Source organism: Chanodichthys erythropterus, chromosome 6 (genome assembly GCF_024489055.1).
Source record: "Chanodichthys erythropterus isolate Z2021 chromosome 6, ASM2448905v1, whole genome shotgun sequence".
NCBI lineage: Eukaryota > Metazoa > Chordata > Actinopteri > Cypriniformes > Xenocyprididae > Chanodichthys > Chanodichthys erythropterus.
In genome coordinates, this window is record NC_090226.1 from 11,199,652 (window position 1) to 11,215,668 (window position 16,017).

The 16,017-nt window shown below is 37.1% G+C and overlaps 1 protein-coding gene across 1 annotated transcript in view; it reads right to left on the reverse strand.

Annotated features, from left to right (window-relative positions):
* ephb2b (eph receptor B2b) overlaps positions 1-16,017 on the reverse strand; it is a 160,809-nt gene that overhangs the window by 20,375 nt on the left and 124,417 nt on the right. The window contains exons 6-9 of the mRNA XM_067388025.1: positions 3,778-3,902; positions 2,459-2,621; positions 452-560; positions 138-202 (exon numbers count right to left, since the gene is read on the reverse strand). Of these exons, the coding sequence (XP_067244126.1) occupies positions 138-202; positions 452-560; positions 2,459-2,621; positions 3,778-3,902 (462 nt within the window). The remainder of the gene's footprint in view (positions 1-137; positions 203-451; positions 561-2,458; positions 2,622-3,777; positions 3,903-16,017) is intronic.

A 16,017-nucleotide genomic window follows, 5' to 3' on the forward strand; every position in this document is an offset into this window, starting at 1 on the left:
ATGCAGCCTTGGTAAGCATGAGTTCTTTCAAAAACATAAAAAAATCTTACCAACCCCAAACTACTGCATGACAGCATACAAATTAGATGTATACATAGTGTGTGTGTATATACTACTGTCAAGTCTTAAGTACTCACTGTGGCCACTTGTGTAGTGCTGGAGCTTGTCTGTGTATTCTGAATCTGCTCTCTCGAACCCACGTCTGCAGGAACAAAGGAAACAGCTCTACTTGTACTGTTTAAAAAGGTGCTGAAAACAACACTTACTACTGCCCACCATCATCTTGTTAACACAACCTCGTCATTAGACTTTTTACAAGCTTTGCTGCTCTGTAAATGTCCGCTAATGACGCAAATGAGGACAAAAGTGTGAGATTTTGACATGTTGTTGGTATAATTGGGGGAAAGCTATGCTAATGGTTTACGTTTAAAAAACAGCGAGAGGAACTCACCGGTTGCAAACGATGATGATGACCACCACTGCAATGAGAAAGACCAGACCAGCAGCCGCCGAGCCAATGATGAGAGGCAGCTTCTCTTGAATGCTAGTGTTGTACTCCTCTGTAGGTACACACACACACACAAATCTAAAAGTTATCACTTCCTGACAAAACCCAGCAGTGTGTCTCTATATCTGATGCAGCCTGAAGCAAGTTCAGGCTCCACTGAGGCACAGGAGTCTTGCAGTGTATGTCTACACAGGTGAGAGACCCTCACTTCCCCACTTTCACAGTGGGGAATCTGGGACAGGAAGCCCTGTGCAAGATACCTTCAGGCAGACGGGGCTGTACACTTGGACTCCTTGGCTCCAACAGCATATGGGCAGGCGTTGGAGGAAATGTGTTGGGTGGTGTGTGTTGGTGCAAGACAGACGGATTGGGATGTTGGGAAGGCCTGGGGAACTTTCTTTTCGCTTTCTTTCCTGCCTAGTTTTCTGGTTCTCCTCTAGTTGTTTATAATTACAGACTATTCGTTCACAACGCAGACAAACCCCTGGGCTCACTCTGCAACCCCAGAGGCTAAGTACGCTGCTAGCATGCTACCAGATTTTACCACATTTAAACACTTGCTCCGAGCTCCCAAAAGCTGATGTAGTAAGTAAACAAAAACCTGAACTTCATCGGATCTCATGTGAATTCAACTGCACTGTAACTTCCTTTTTAATCGGTTTTAAACTTCTTGGTTAAATCACTCAAAATGAGCGCAGCCTGCTGGCATGACACATCCGTGTTTGGATCACCTTGCTGAGTTGCTGTCTCTCATCATGCCAGGAGAGAGCTTGGGAGGATAGATCAGACTAATTCTAACTCTCCGCTTGTAATAAGCGGCTTAGAGAGTAAGGAGCCATGAGTGAGCAGCTGCCTCTGAATGAGGAGATCTGGGAAGGGCAAAACGATGGGCGGCCATCCAATGACATGTTTCAGCTACCATTCTTCCACTGCAGAGTTTTGGAAGTGGAACAGAATCTAAAAATTGGCCAAAACTACATAAGCAAAACAGTATTATTTTTGGTAACAAATTTAAATGCCCCTTCCCCAACCCACAATATTATTTATAATATAATAATTACTTATATGTAGTGTATCTTTAACTACAAGTCTTCAAAATATATATACATTTGTTCAAATTTACTTTTTTTGGTCCAAGTTATCATTTATACTGTATGTACACTACTGCTCAAAAGTTTGGGGTCACTAAGATTAATGATTTTGAAAGAAGTCTCTTATGCTCACCAAAGCTGCATTTATTTGATCAAAAACAGTAAAAAACGTAATTTAGTGAAATATCATTACTATTTAAAATAACGGTTTTCTATTTTAATACATATTAAAATGTAATTTATTCCTTTGATTGTAAGGATAATTTACTTTTCAGCAGGCATTACTCCAGTCTTCAGTGTCAAATGATCCTTCAGAAATCATTCTAATATGCTGATTTGGTGCTCAAGAAACATTTCTTATTATTATCAATGTTGAACACAGTTGTGCTGCTTAATATTTTTGTGGAATTTTACAAAAATTGTTCATAGAACAGCAATTATTGAAACTGAACTCTTTTATAACATTATAAATGTCTTCTCTGTCACTTTCAAAAAATCTTACTGACCCCATTCTTTTGAATAGTAGTGTATGTGTAAAAATAATAATATTAAAACAATTTACCTACAATTTTCCTTCACATTCTTAATATGCTCCTCATATCTAATCAGAGACATGCAGCAGAAAGAGGACAGAACATTTGGAGATGCTAACTCAGATCATCATTAGACGATTAGATTAGTAGATTAACTATCTGCTTCAGTAAGTCAATTACACACAGGCTTGCTCTAAAGATAAGAAGAGGGGAAACGATGGGCTAAACCATATGCATGTAATTTATTCCCATGAATACCAAATTTGAAGAGGTGATTTTGGAGGAAATAAACCACTGTGTTATCATCATTTTGATTAGATATTCACCCTCAGTCATGGTCTGGAAGTACATCTTGCCACTATACCGTCCGAACCCCGCCACCGTACGGGCTCGGACCTGGAAGACGTAGATGCCTCCTGGTTTGAGGCCACGGATGACTGCAGTGTTGGTTTGACTCTTTACTATGGAAGAATTATGCTCCGTCTGGTCCTGAAACAGAGAAATTACAAAAAAAGGGTAAAGACATAAATTTTATGAATCACACTAGAGGACATCACAAGAGACTCAGAAGTGTGCATATGGCTCTCTAACAGGGCTATCTATCTCATCAAGCCCCATCAGGAGAGAGCTCGACTGAGGGTGCTGGGCAGAGGAACGGTGGCTGACACTTTCAGGCCAGCCACGATTCATTAGTCTGGGCTGAAAGCTGTGGCCACTGTCGCGCCGCTTGAGTGTCTGTTTGTGTAAGCGAAGAAGAGAAAGAGTGATAGTGAATGAGAAGCAGGGAATGTAGGACTCAGTGTGTGTGAATACATGTACTACTTGAGTGCTCCGCTTTTTTCCTGTCAGCTCTATCTCTGAGCTCTGTGATGTGAGCTTTGCTGCAGTGTTTTGCAGTGTTTTGACAGGCGGTCCTCAGCACTGTCTGAGAAAGGAATTATACCGAGGAAAGAGTAAGAACAGGAGCAGAGCCCAGGGGACAGTCATCTTGTGTGTGTGTGTGTATTACAAAGAAAGAAAAGACGGAAAGTATCTGTTAAACTATGCGTGTATTTAAGGGTGTGGTTGTCTTATGTGTGTCAACCAGCGCAACAAAGCGAGCGAAACAGGAGACTGAAAGAATATCGGCATACTATATGGGTGTGCGTGTTTCTCAAGCACAAGTTAGCGTGTGTGTTTTCTGTGGCCCGCGCTGACAGAGAGGAATCTGTAACTGAAATATTTGTTTTACGGCAGTGAAATCTCTGTTATTTTAGCCACTGGTATCCGGATCGTACCACAACAGTCTTTTTCAGAGCGACTGCGTTTGTAATAAAGTTCGACAGAACAGGAATTCGCTATTCATGTCCGACAGCTGCCAAAACCCTCAATTAAACAGCAACTGTACACCAGCAACCATTTTCACAAGGAACTTTAAAACATTAACACAATTTTATATATCTCTTCATTTAAAAAAACACAAACAAATAAAGTTATTACTTTTTTATTATTTTAATATTTATTATTAATAATAAATACTTTAATCTTATGCATTTATAGGTCACCCTCACAAAACCAAGAATTAATAAAGCATGCTTTTGAACATGTTAAATGAAGCTACATGCTTTAATGTTTTACACATTGCTCAAGAGTGTTTATGTGGTACCTTTTCATAATACTGCAGCTCATAGTCGAGTATGACCCCATTGGGCTGGTCTGGCTGGGACCAAGAGAGAGTGATGCTGTCAATGGTGCGACTGACCTGATGCATAATAGACACCGTAGAAGGAGCTGGAAAACAAAACAGTGACATGTTACAGTATATACAGTATTTAAAAAATGATGCAAAACAAGTTGTGGACATGCTTTATATATACTGTAGCGATGGAGTCATTAAAGCACAGATCCTGGTGTGTGATTAAACAGATGTAAATTGCAATGCGCTGAACCACATAAACAAGGTGGAAAAGGGAATTTCCAGGCCATGCTCTGTCTCTGTCTCACTCATTGGTCATGGTTCCTCAGCATGATGTAATCTAGCCTGAAATCTCTTATCTCTCTTATATTCTCCTCAAAAGGAAGGTAGACTAATTTTTTGGTGTGCTGAAAACAAATAAAACCAGGTGCAATTTCTACAAGTATGGTGAGCACAACTCGCATTTTGTGTCATTGAATTTGTGAATTATACAGTTTATTTTTTATTAGCGTGCTTGGTAATTACGGGGGAAAGAGTGTGAAACCCTTTATTAGTGGCTCTGTTGTGTTGGACTTGTCTAACCTGACTGCTGTACAAAAGAACGTTTCCTTGTTCTTTACCGAAATAAAAGTCCAGGGTGTTCCTAATGGCCATTAAGCATTAGAGCGTGGCATACCGGGTCAGAAAAACTCAATGGAGATGCTCGGGAACGCAGTTGGAGCTGTGTGGGCTTTGAAAAGGCCGGGATTTATGACCATTGCCTTCTCCAAGGCTCAGGCCTGTTAAGACACGGGCCTCTCCTCCGGCAAGCAGTTCTCTACGAAAAAGCCACTCTGTGGGAAAGCCCATCGCTACTATCAGCTTGAGCTTTTGGTCTCCGGGGTTGAAGGAGAGCTTAAGTGGCTTATTCATGTGCTTATTTCCCACTCTTGAGAGCCCAGAATGAGTTGTAAATCTGTCTCAAATGCACAGGTGATAGAGATGCTCTCGAGTCCAGTGCTTAGAGCAGAACTGTTCATTTTTAGCAGTTTTTCTCTCTAGGGGTATCACAAATATGAAATCTTGTCATACAGTTAATTGTGATTAATGATTTAATTGTCTGTTTTGTTCATATTACTTAAAGCATAGGCTTAATATATACACTCGTTAAGAAGTAATGTATTCAAATTGAATTTCGAATAAAACAAAACATAACCAAATATTACAATTAAAATAAAATACAAATATAACTTGTCCCCTGTTTAAAATAAAATAAAAGATAAAAAATATTAAATAAAATCAAATTTGTCCAACCTGACTTCTGTACAAAGGAAAGGTCCCCCAATTATTACTAAAAAAAAAAATAAAAAATAAAAAAATAATAAATATATATATATATATATATATATATATATATATATATATATATATATATATATATATATATATATATATATATATATATATATATAAATACAAAGATAAATAAAGTAAATTACCTCTAACTTGTCACAACTTTTATTGCAAAAAACAAATTACTAAAATAAATAAATAAATGGCATATGCTGCCAAATGGCAATTTATGATTGTAATTAAAATAATATCAAATAATTGTGATCAGGCAATTATGATCTTTTATAATAATTAGAATATTATAATAATCACTACAGGCCTAGTCTGACCTAGCGGGGTGTTCATTTATCCAAATATTCTTCTTGGAAAACGCTGGCCATAATGCTGAACAAGCTATAGACTTGTTGTCCCTGCCAGTAAATAAATGCATGTCAGATGATAATGAATGGCTTCCCAGAACCCTGAGCACTACGGGAGGGCTTGTGAATCCTCGTTCGGTATGCGCTGCCGTGCTCGGTCCAACCAAGAGCTGTGATCTAAAAGGCAAGCGACCAGCTAGCATCTTATCAACATTAATGCTGGTATGCAGTATCAACAGAGCACTAATAAGGCAAGCAGTCAGGCTTCCACTACAGGGAAGCATAAAGGAATATCTTTATGCATGAATATATATATATATATATTAGGGCTGTCAATAGATTTTTTTTTTATTGCAATTTATTGCACACTTATCGTGAAATTAAGCATACACCATTTATCTTGTTTTAACGTGTCCATTTTGCCATCATTGCACATATCCAGCCAAGTAAACCATCAGATTGAACTGTGATTTTCACAAAACATGTTTTTTTTCAGCTTTTTTCAGGTAAATTTGTAAAAATGTCTTTCTAAACTAGGACACCAAATATTTTTATATAATTCATATATTTATGTGCACCAAAGCACCCATAAAAAAAAATCACAGCCAAAAAAAAAAAAAAAAAAAAAAAACGTTTCAGAATTCACAGTGTATGTGCAACAGCAAAAAGCTTGTTTACATTTTAGACAAGTCAACTTGCAATACTGAACAGGACCACATGGAGATGCCAAAAAAACCTAAACCAACCGCCTTGACCTGCATATATATGAAGTACACAGCAACATACACAGGACAAATCCAAATATTATCCTGAATGTGTGTGAAAACAACGTGAATGTACTGAAATGTGTCTGTGCATAAATACAATGTGCGACCAGTGCGTCGAGAGCGCTCATACATGATTTCATGCTGATACATGCGCAACATTACGGACTCATGTGTGCTTAATGTACAATTCCTGTACGTCACCGCAATCGTCTTTACTTTGATTGCAATCTTCATCCATCAAAACTTTCAAAGCAAGAAGCTGATTTGCATTATTTAGCCGAGCAACATAGTTTGCATATCATCTGGCCATACAGCGGTGGGTTGTTTCGACGTTCCGTTCAGGGCTCGCGCTCTTCAGTTACGATGACACAATATGACAGTGAGTTCGTGTTTTAAAGCGAAACAGACACTGGAATGAATAATTCTCTCTGCCATCTCTGATATAATCAGCATGGACTTTAAGATCATCTAACTGCGTGACGTAAATTACGTTATGACGCAATTTCACATACTTCAGTAATTTTTTTTGCGTTAAATTAATTTAACACGTTAAGGATTTTGAATTAATCGCATGCGTTAATGCGTTAACGTTGACAGCCCTAATATATATATATATATATATATATATATATATATATATATATATATATATATATATATATATATGTGTGTATATTTAAATGCTGACATATGTGCTTTGTGCGCTGCATTTACATTGCACCCAGCATGTCAATTACCAGCTGGTAATTCAATATGGGCTAATGCAAACAAAGTCAGAGCATGTACAGCAGCTCATAGGAGAGAACATACGCTGATTTGAGAGAGTTGAGAAGGCAGATTGTTGCACTTTTCCGGTTACTGAGGGATGTTTTCCTCATCCTTGAATGATAGCCTTCTATCACAGAAAGCTAGGTGCTTCACAGTTCAAACAAAAGGAAAACAGTAGCATTATGGGTAAGAAAGCGACAACTTTAAAACTCTCTTAGTGAAGAAAGTGCACTCACAGTAATGATTATCACAGCTAGTAAAGTGTTTGTTCTGCTTTTGCAGAATTCCAGTGTTTCCACACAATTGCTCTCCATGGTTGTCCACAGCTGATGGGGACTATTTATCTGCAAGCCTAGGTGCTTAAATTTTCCTGGCAGACTCAGTGTTCGGACACATTGGAACGATCACACTATGTGCCGCACACGGTCTCTGTGCGTGAGGTGCAGAAAACATAAGCATGAGGAAGAGATAACATTTGCATATGAGCGCTAAGGAAAACAACCAGATGGAAGGAACGGTCATGTTTAAAAGTTAGATGGAATAATGATGAGCTTATAGAGTCTTACATATCCAAACAGTTCATTGGTTATTTATTCATCACAGTGCTGGGCACCAACATTTATATGGGCTGTTCTTCTGGACACAACATGGCAGACACTGGGGTTTTTGCACCCTTTATAACTATTTTGCAATACTTTGAGACTTAATTCTGTGCTATATGCCAGTATATCTTAACTTCAACGTCTAACATATCCATAATAAATAATATACTGGGTTTACCAAGCTTATTCCACTCATATAAGTTTATTGGTCTGTAATGGGGCATTAACTTGCAAACACAAAAAATCCAATTCTTAAGCTCTGATCCAACTGAAGTGCCTCTTAGCCATTATAACTACAGCAAGCCACGTCATGCTGGTTTCTTTCTTAGAATCCCAACAAATACTACACCCAAAATTCCAAACAATAAAATGCAGAGATTGTGAAACATTTTTTCCATATGTTAATCAACACTTCATAAAAGATGTTTGGGGTTAGTAAGATTTTTTTTTTTTAAGAAATGAATACTTTTATTCAGCAACGATGCATAAAAATACATCAAAATGACAGTGAAGACTCAGACATTGTTAGAAAAAAAAAAAAAAATTCAAATAAACACCATTCTTTTGAACTTTCTATTCATCAAAATGTCCTGAAAAATCTATCATGGTGTCCACAAAAATATTAAGCAGCACAACTGTTTACAACATTGATAATAACGTTTCTTAATTCCAAATCAGCATATTAAAATGATTTCAGATGGATCATGTGACAATGAAGACTGGAGTAATGATGCTTTGCCATCACATGAATAAATTACATTTTACAATATATTAAATTAGACAAGAGTTATTTTAAATTGCAATAATATTTCATTCACAATATTACTGTTTTAACTGTACTTTTGAACAAACAAATTCAGTCTTGGTGAGCATAAAAGACTTGTTTAAAAAAACACACTTTTGAATGGCAGTACAAAAAAATATTAATTCAATCAAGCATGTTTTAATAAAGTGATAATTTACATTTATTAATTTACATAAAATGCCCACACACACACACACACACACACACACACACACACACACACACACACACACACACACACACACACACACACACACACACACACACACACACACACACACACACACATATACACACAAATACATATTATGCCAGAGTAAGTGTCACCTGAGAACCAGTTCTTAATTTTAGGTGTGGAATGAGTGATAATTAGTGACAGGGTGAACAGCGAGTGAGCAAAGAACCAAAAGCTCAGCCTAATCATCATATAAAAGTCTCTGACTGTTGTGGAATGTCCTCGCAACTCCATTGGCTCTCCACTACGGGTCTATATAATAGGTTTGGAAGGCATGTGGATCTCATTTGTAGCAGAGCTGTGGTGTGGAAGAGCGACGTAGTGATTTGGTAAGGTTGGTAGAAGTAGCCCTTACAGGTCAGCGCTTATAAATTTCATCCACCCCCGTCAACTCCCCGAGCCCCTTTTACGGTAAAACTTCTCCACAGCAAGCTTTTCCCAGCACAATCTGACAGCAGCTGCTGTTCCTCTACTGCGCAGGACCATAGAGTGCGAGTATTCCCTATTTACGAGACTCCAGTCCAGAGAGAGCCAGAAAGGAGGGGAAGAACCCACTGCATTTGCATGTATCTTTTAGCATGGTGTACGACCTAAAAAAAAAAAAAAAAGGCAGAGAGAAACAGTGCGTCTGGCAGGCGTCCCTATTTCCCATCTGTATTGGATTGAGGGTTTTATGTCTCCACAGAGTTTCCAGTGCCGTAAAGCAGCACACCCCCTTTTCAGTTCATCAAGCTTTAAACCATCTGCACTGGAAAAGATTGAAGCATTAATGTACTCGTATACACACCATAAGCTAATTCAAAAATAGGCACTTCAGCGTCTTAAGAAGATTGCAGACACTTACAGAGAGTTTGAGTCTAATCTGAAACCCTCTGCACGGTTTTGCTGGAACTCTAGTGTTTAGAGAAAACCTGAGCAAGTCTGCAAATGGCAGCTGTCCAATGACGCGCGTTAGCATTCCTTCTTTTATGCATAGATGCATAGTCAATATGATGTATGTAGACAGATCTTGTGATCTTCACGGACAACCAGAGGACTGTTGGCACATCGCATCTAAACAAGGGAACCTGTTCAACTCTTGCTCTTTCTGTTAACAGAGAGGAGGACAAATTATATTAGAGCTCACAATTGTGTTATCCTGCCATGACTTATTTGGGTCAAGACTTAACACAAGAAAAGTGAGCTAATCACGTGATCCCAAGCCGGTAAATGATTTTAGCCTAGGACTTTGAACCAAAAAAATAACCTAGGGAATCAAATTACAGAAACACACATATGGATCCTCAAAAATCTATACATTTATGCAACATTTTAATTTGCATATTATCTGTGTGATACATTAAGATACAATCTGTAATAAACGTTCAACTTTTAGCTAGTATTCTTTTAGCAGAAGTTTGGATAGACGCATACATTTTTGACATATTGATCTACAACATAAACATTATTGCGTATTTACAGCTCAAGAAACAAATTTTATCATAAAGATATTTGTATAGTTGCACTTTTACCATTTTATAGATACATTTTAGATCCCTAAACCCTACCTCCAATCCTAAACATAACCATTTTACAGAGAATATAAAAAGAATATATAAAACATAATGGACAGATATATGTTGGCCTACAATGACAATTTTAGTAATAATATAGAATGAAAAAGATATTCTGAGTTGAACATCCCACTCCTTCCCCTAAACCTAACCATAACTATGTCTTAAAAATATGTGTAAAGAAAAACATAACAGACAGACAAGTGTATTCACAATAATTTACTGCAAAAATGTCAAAAGTGTGTTGCATTTGGTCACTGCTGAGAACGGAGATGAAGATCGCTGAATAAAGGCTTGAATTTGGGTCTGTTCCTTGCAATCGTATAAATTACAGAGCACAAATAAAACTGATTACTTTTGTGATTTTATATTATGTTTTTGGTGTATTTTATGGTTCTGTTGTCAGTCACAGCATAGGACTATACTAAGAAAATGCCTTTTGTGTACCATGGCAAACAAAATAAAAAAATACATGATAAGTAATGGTTACAGAAATGCTATTCATTTTAACGTTTTAATGTGTAGTATTTAACATTATGTAATTTTTTTAAACAAGTTAACAGCAGAAGTCACACAGAACAGAAGGAAATATGATTTCACAAGTAAATGAGTAAACTGCGTTTAATAAATGCGATTGAAAACAATGTCATATGACAACTGAATACAGTAGAATCAAAATATTAATTCCACAATTTCAATACTAATAAATAAGGATTGTATAAATTTTTACATTAATATTTTATGTTTCAGTGTCTATGCAAACGTAAGTAAATGTATGTGGTGGCAGTACCACACTTTACATAAAAATACATATGAATACTCATTAGACCACGTTGCATAATCATGTGATACTGAGAGCTGAACAAAGTACCTGACAAGAGTGTCCACATTACGGAAATCACTTATATCGTAGGGCTGCAAAACAAACCTTAATATCTTTGTATTTTCTCTGCACATAGCTTTGACGTATTCTCTTTCTGTACATTATCACTTCCGACACACTTTGTAGGTGAATGCAAAGGAATGAAAAACAGAAAAATGCAACAAATGCTCTCTTTATTTTCTCACTATTCAAACTACTCATTCACCTCAATGGGTTTTGGTATTTTAAATTTGTATCTTTTAAATTCAGTAAACTATCATCCAAAGTTTTGAAGTCATCAAGATTTTTTTTTAAGTTTTTGAAATAATTTTTTTTTTTTTTTTGCATTTATTTGATCAGAAATATAGTGAAAACAGTAATATTGTAAAATATTAAAATTTAAATGTTATCCTTTTTAGCAACCATTACTCAAGTCCAGTCCAGTACGGTGTCACATGATCCTTCAGAAATCGTTCTAATATGTTGATTTGGTGCTTAATATGTTTGTGGAAAATGATACCTTTTTTTTTTTCAGGATTCTTTAATGAATCGAAAGTTAAAAGAACAGCATTCATGTTTTTTTTGTTTTTTTTTGGTTTGTTTGTAACAATGTAATTCTTTACTGTCTCTTGATATATTGAATGTGTCAAATTGATTGATTGATTTGATTTGATTGATTTGCAAGGAGTAGAAAAGTAAATAAAAGAAATTAAGCTGAGAGGTCTTAGTTGGATATTTTAACACCTCGAATTTAAAGAGTTAGTTCACCCAAAAATGAAAATTATGTCATTAATTACTCACCCTCATGTCGTTCCAAACCCGTAAGACCTCCGTTCATCTACGGAACACAGTTTAAGATATTTTACATTTAGTCCGAGAGCTTTCTTTTCCTCCACTGAAAAAGTATGTACGGTAGACTGTCCATGTCCAAAAAGGTAATAAAAACATCATCAAAGTAGTCCATGTGACATCAGTGGGTTAGTTAGAATTTGTTGAAGCATAACAAAAATAACAAAAACTACAACTTTATTCAGCATTGTCTTCTCTTCCGGGTCTGTTGTCAATCCATATTCATGACTCCGCAGTGATGCTGCTTGTGACAGCGGTTGCTGCTGTGTAGGAGCTTCTTCCATTACTTTTAGTTCTTCGTCCGTGTATTCGGCTTCAAATAAATATGGCTGAGACAAAAAATGCAAGTCTTCCTCTGTGTCGAAATCCTTAGACATATTTGCGAAGGTTGTTTTGTTTACAGTGTGCGTCTCCCTCAGACTGTAAACGAAGCTCGGGCGCACCAGATAACATGTCAGCTGCGTCTTACGTCAGCAGCGTCACTGCGGAGTCGTGAACGCGGATTGACAACAGACCCGGAAGAGAAGACAATGCTGAATAAAGTAATTTTTGGACCAAAATGTATTTTCGATGCTTCAACAAATTCTAACTAACCCACTGATGTCACATGGACTACTTTGATGATGTTTTTATTACCTTTCTGGACATGGACAGTATACCGTACATACATTTTCAATGGAGGGACAGAAAGCTCTCGGACTAAATCTAAAATATCTTAAACTGTGTTCCGAATATGAACGGAGGTCTTACGGGTTTGGAACGACATGAGGGTGAGTCATTAATGACATAATTTTCATTGTTGGGTGAACTAACCCTTTAAGGGTCATCAAACAGCTGTTTCATACAAATTACACTGGACATTTGTTTATACTTTTTGTTCTTTTTTTATATTTACCAAAAACACAGTTAACTTTTCCAGCAATAAATCAACATCTAATTGAGTCTGTGCACCTGTCACTGAAAAATACACTGTTCTTTGTGAATATTATTAGCCTTGATTAAACAACAGTGATTTAAACACCAAATCACTGTTGTATTTTATTTACTGTTGTTAGATGTATGAGCAGAATATTTAACCATCAAATCCTTTGTAATTGGCAAGACTTCAAACTTATGACAATAATGCACTTATATTGTAGTTTTTTTCTGTACACATGCATAATGAAATGGATATTTTATGCACTGCTCACTGCATAGTCAACAGCTCCTGCGGCCTGCCCTGCATACTTATGAAGGCCTTTTCCCTGGCTAATGCATATGAAACAACTTTTACTTTCCTCCAATGACACCTGATATGATTAGTATGCAACAGCATGTGACAGGACGAGTGCTGTGATTTTGGACTTTGCCAGTGCTCCAGGTGTCCGGCGCAGTCTCCTGCCCGGCTGCCCCCTGACCCCACCTGGCACCTTCCATATGTGCCCTCTCTGCCACCTTCTGTCACAGTGCTCCCACCCGGCCACCTCCTTTATATTTGTGATGCACGGCATGAAAAGGGCAGCCTTCTCGGGGAAAGATCCATGTCCGAGGTGGAAAAAAACCCCAGCAGGCTAGCTCTTCTGCATTACAGGTGGTAATCGACATCCATCTGAAAGCCTCACTGAAGTGAGTCCATATTGAATACAGATATGAATGTCTCTCTCTGCAATAAGGTCAAGACAGTAAAATACAAGCGTGCACTTCTCAATTACATGGCAATAGAATCATCTAACTCTGTATCGCCACTTTCTCTAGAGGCTGCCGGTGGCATCATGGTCTCTGGTGGCCCGACAGGAGTTTGCCAAAGCAATTCTGAAGATAATTAAGTCATAAATCTTCCACCAGCACCCGACAGCGCCCGAGCCAGATTACCAGACCCAACTCTGCATAATGTAATTCAGTAATACAATGATTCCCCCATCTGATAAGGAACCAATTCATTTCCTCAGGTATTAAGCAAAGCCTGACACATGTGGTACTGCTCACCTTGGGCTAATGAAATGGATAAACAAACAGTAGCTGGAGTGTATAATGCTGAATGACGCAATAGAGTACAGAGTGAGCTGGCAGACGGAAACAGCATATGGGTCGGCCGTTTATCTGGGTGCGCCAGACTCTCACGCAGAAACCTAATGGCCGGGAGCTAATGTTGCCAGGAGTTTGCTGTGATGGACAACAACTGTTATACTCAAACAGTGCGTCAGACTGGAAACTTGCTAAACAAAAATGGAATATAAAGAAAAAATGACCATCAGTAATAACAATTAAAAGAAAAGCTTTTTTATTAACTTACAGGAGTGCACTATTAATACATTAAATATGCTTCACCAATGTATGTACCACAAAGTAAAACGGTTTGAATTACTTTATGTAAAAGTTTAAAACAGAAATTTCATTAAAAAATTAATAACTTTAAGTAACCAATGAGGTTCATTCTCGTGTGTTACGCAGCATGTTTGAGCTTCCGGAAGCGGTTTGTTCTTGTGCGTTATTCAGGTTCAGTTGAGTAAAAGCCTAAATTAAATCTGTTCATCATTTGGACTAAACCGCTCAATTCATATGGATTAGTTTTCCCATCTCTTTATGATCTTTTTGAAATGTAAAAGTGGTAGTTGCAAAGGCAGTCATTGGAGGGTCAGACATCTCTCAGATTTCATCAAAAAGATCTTCATTTGTGTTTTGAAGATGAACGAAAATCTTATGAGGGTGAGTAATTAATGACATAATTTTCATTTCGGGGTGAACTATCCCTTTAATGCATGAAGTATTATGAACTAACAATAAACAACATTTTGTTTTTACAGCATTTAGGCTCTAAGTTATTGTTAATTTATAAATGTTAACATTAAAATATGAAAATAATAATTAACATTAACCAAAATTAATAAATGCTGATATTGTTCTCTAACATTAGATGTATTTAAATTCTCCATATTACAACATTCATTTGTGGCCATTTGTTAAATGTGTTTATTATTATTTTTTTAAATATACATTTATTAAATGTGGTTAATTTGTTTTATAACATTATACAATATATGGATGATTCATAAAACCTCATAAAACCATCATTAAGCAATTTTATAAATATCTCTGTTGCAATATACAGTGCTGAGGGATGTAAAGCTCAACCACATGAGGCTTATTGAATATTGTTGACAGAATTGTTGATTTCTTTTAGTTTCCGTTCATCCATCTCTGCTCTGGGAAGAACAGCAATGCATATAAAGTGCAGCTGACTGAGCCATGTGGCTCTATTTTTCTCCTTTCATGGGAAGAGGTAAGTTAAACGACCCCTTGAGTGGCACTTGCCAAGTGCTTCCCAACTCTAGGCAAATCACAAATTGCAGGCGATCTGTCACACACTGCTCTAATAAAACTTCCAGAGAGAGGGACACCCGAGTGGATGTTTTCTATCCTAGCCCTGATAAATGCTGGTCTCAAATGTGTGTGTTAGGGTAAAGTGAAGGGCCTGGAGTCAGTTTGGGTTTACTTGATGACTGATTAACCTTGCTTGCCCTGTTGATGCAGAGCTGCAGGGGACAGGCGAGGAAAGCCAAGCAGAAAGGAAAGGTAAAAGCTGTCTTTGTGTCTCCAGCTGCCTGACACAGACGTGCACTATTACTGTAGCTGCCCAGAGCACAAGGCCTTCATTCCAGTTTGCCTCAGTAAAATTGCCTCAATAAAACATTGTGCCTTTCTTCAATATAGCTTTGTTAAGCTTTCTGGTGTGCCATAATTAAGACAAATCACTAAACTAATAAAGGAAAAGCATGCCGTTTCTGTTTAGACCTCTAAGGGACACTGATCTAGATTGCTGTTTAGGCTTTAGTCAAAGATCAACAACTACCCTCATCAACACACTGTAAGTATATGGACATTTGTATGAATGTCACTGCATTACAACAAAGTATAAAACCAAGTGGTAAGTATTTAAAAGAACTAAATACCACATGTCTAGTAAGCTTTAAAAAAAAAAAACAGGTTATGTTTTCAATGATAAAACAAGATGAAATGTTCAAAAATAAGATGAAAGGTACGCAGAAATGTAATGTCCACATTTGAAGCATGGCTTAAGTACATCCTATTATTTTTGGGG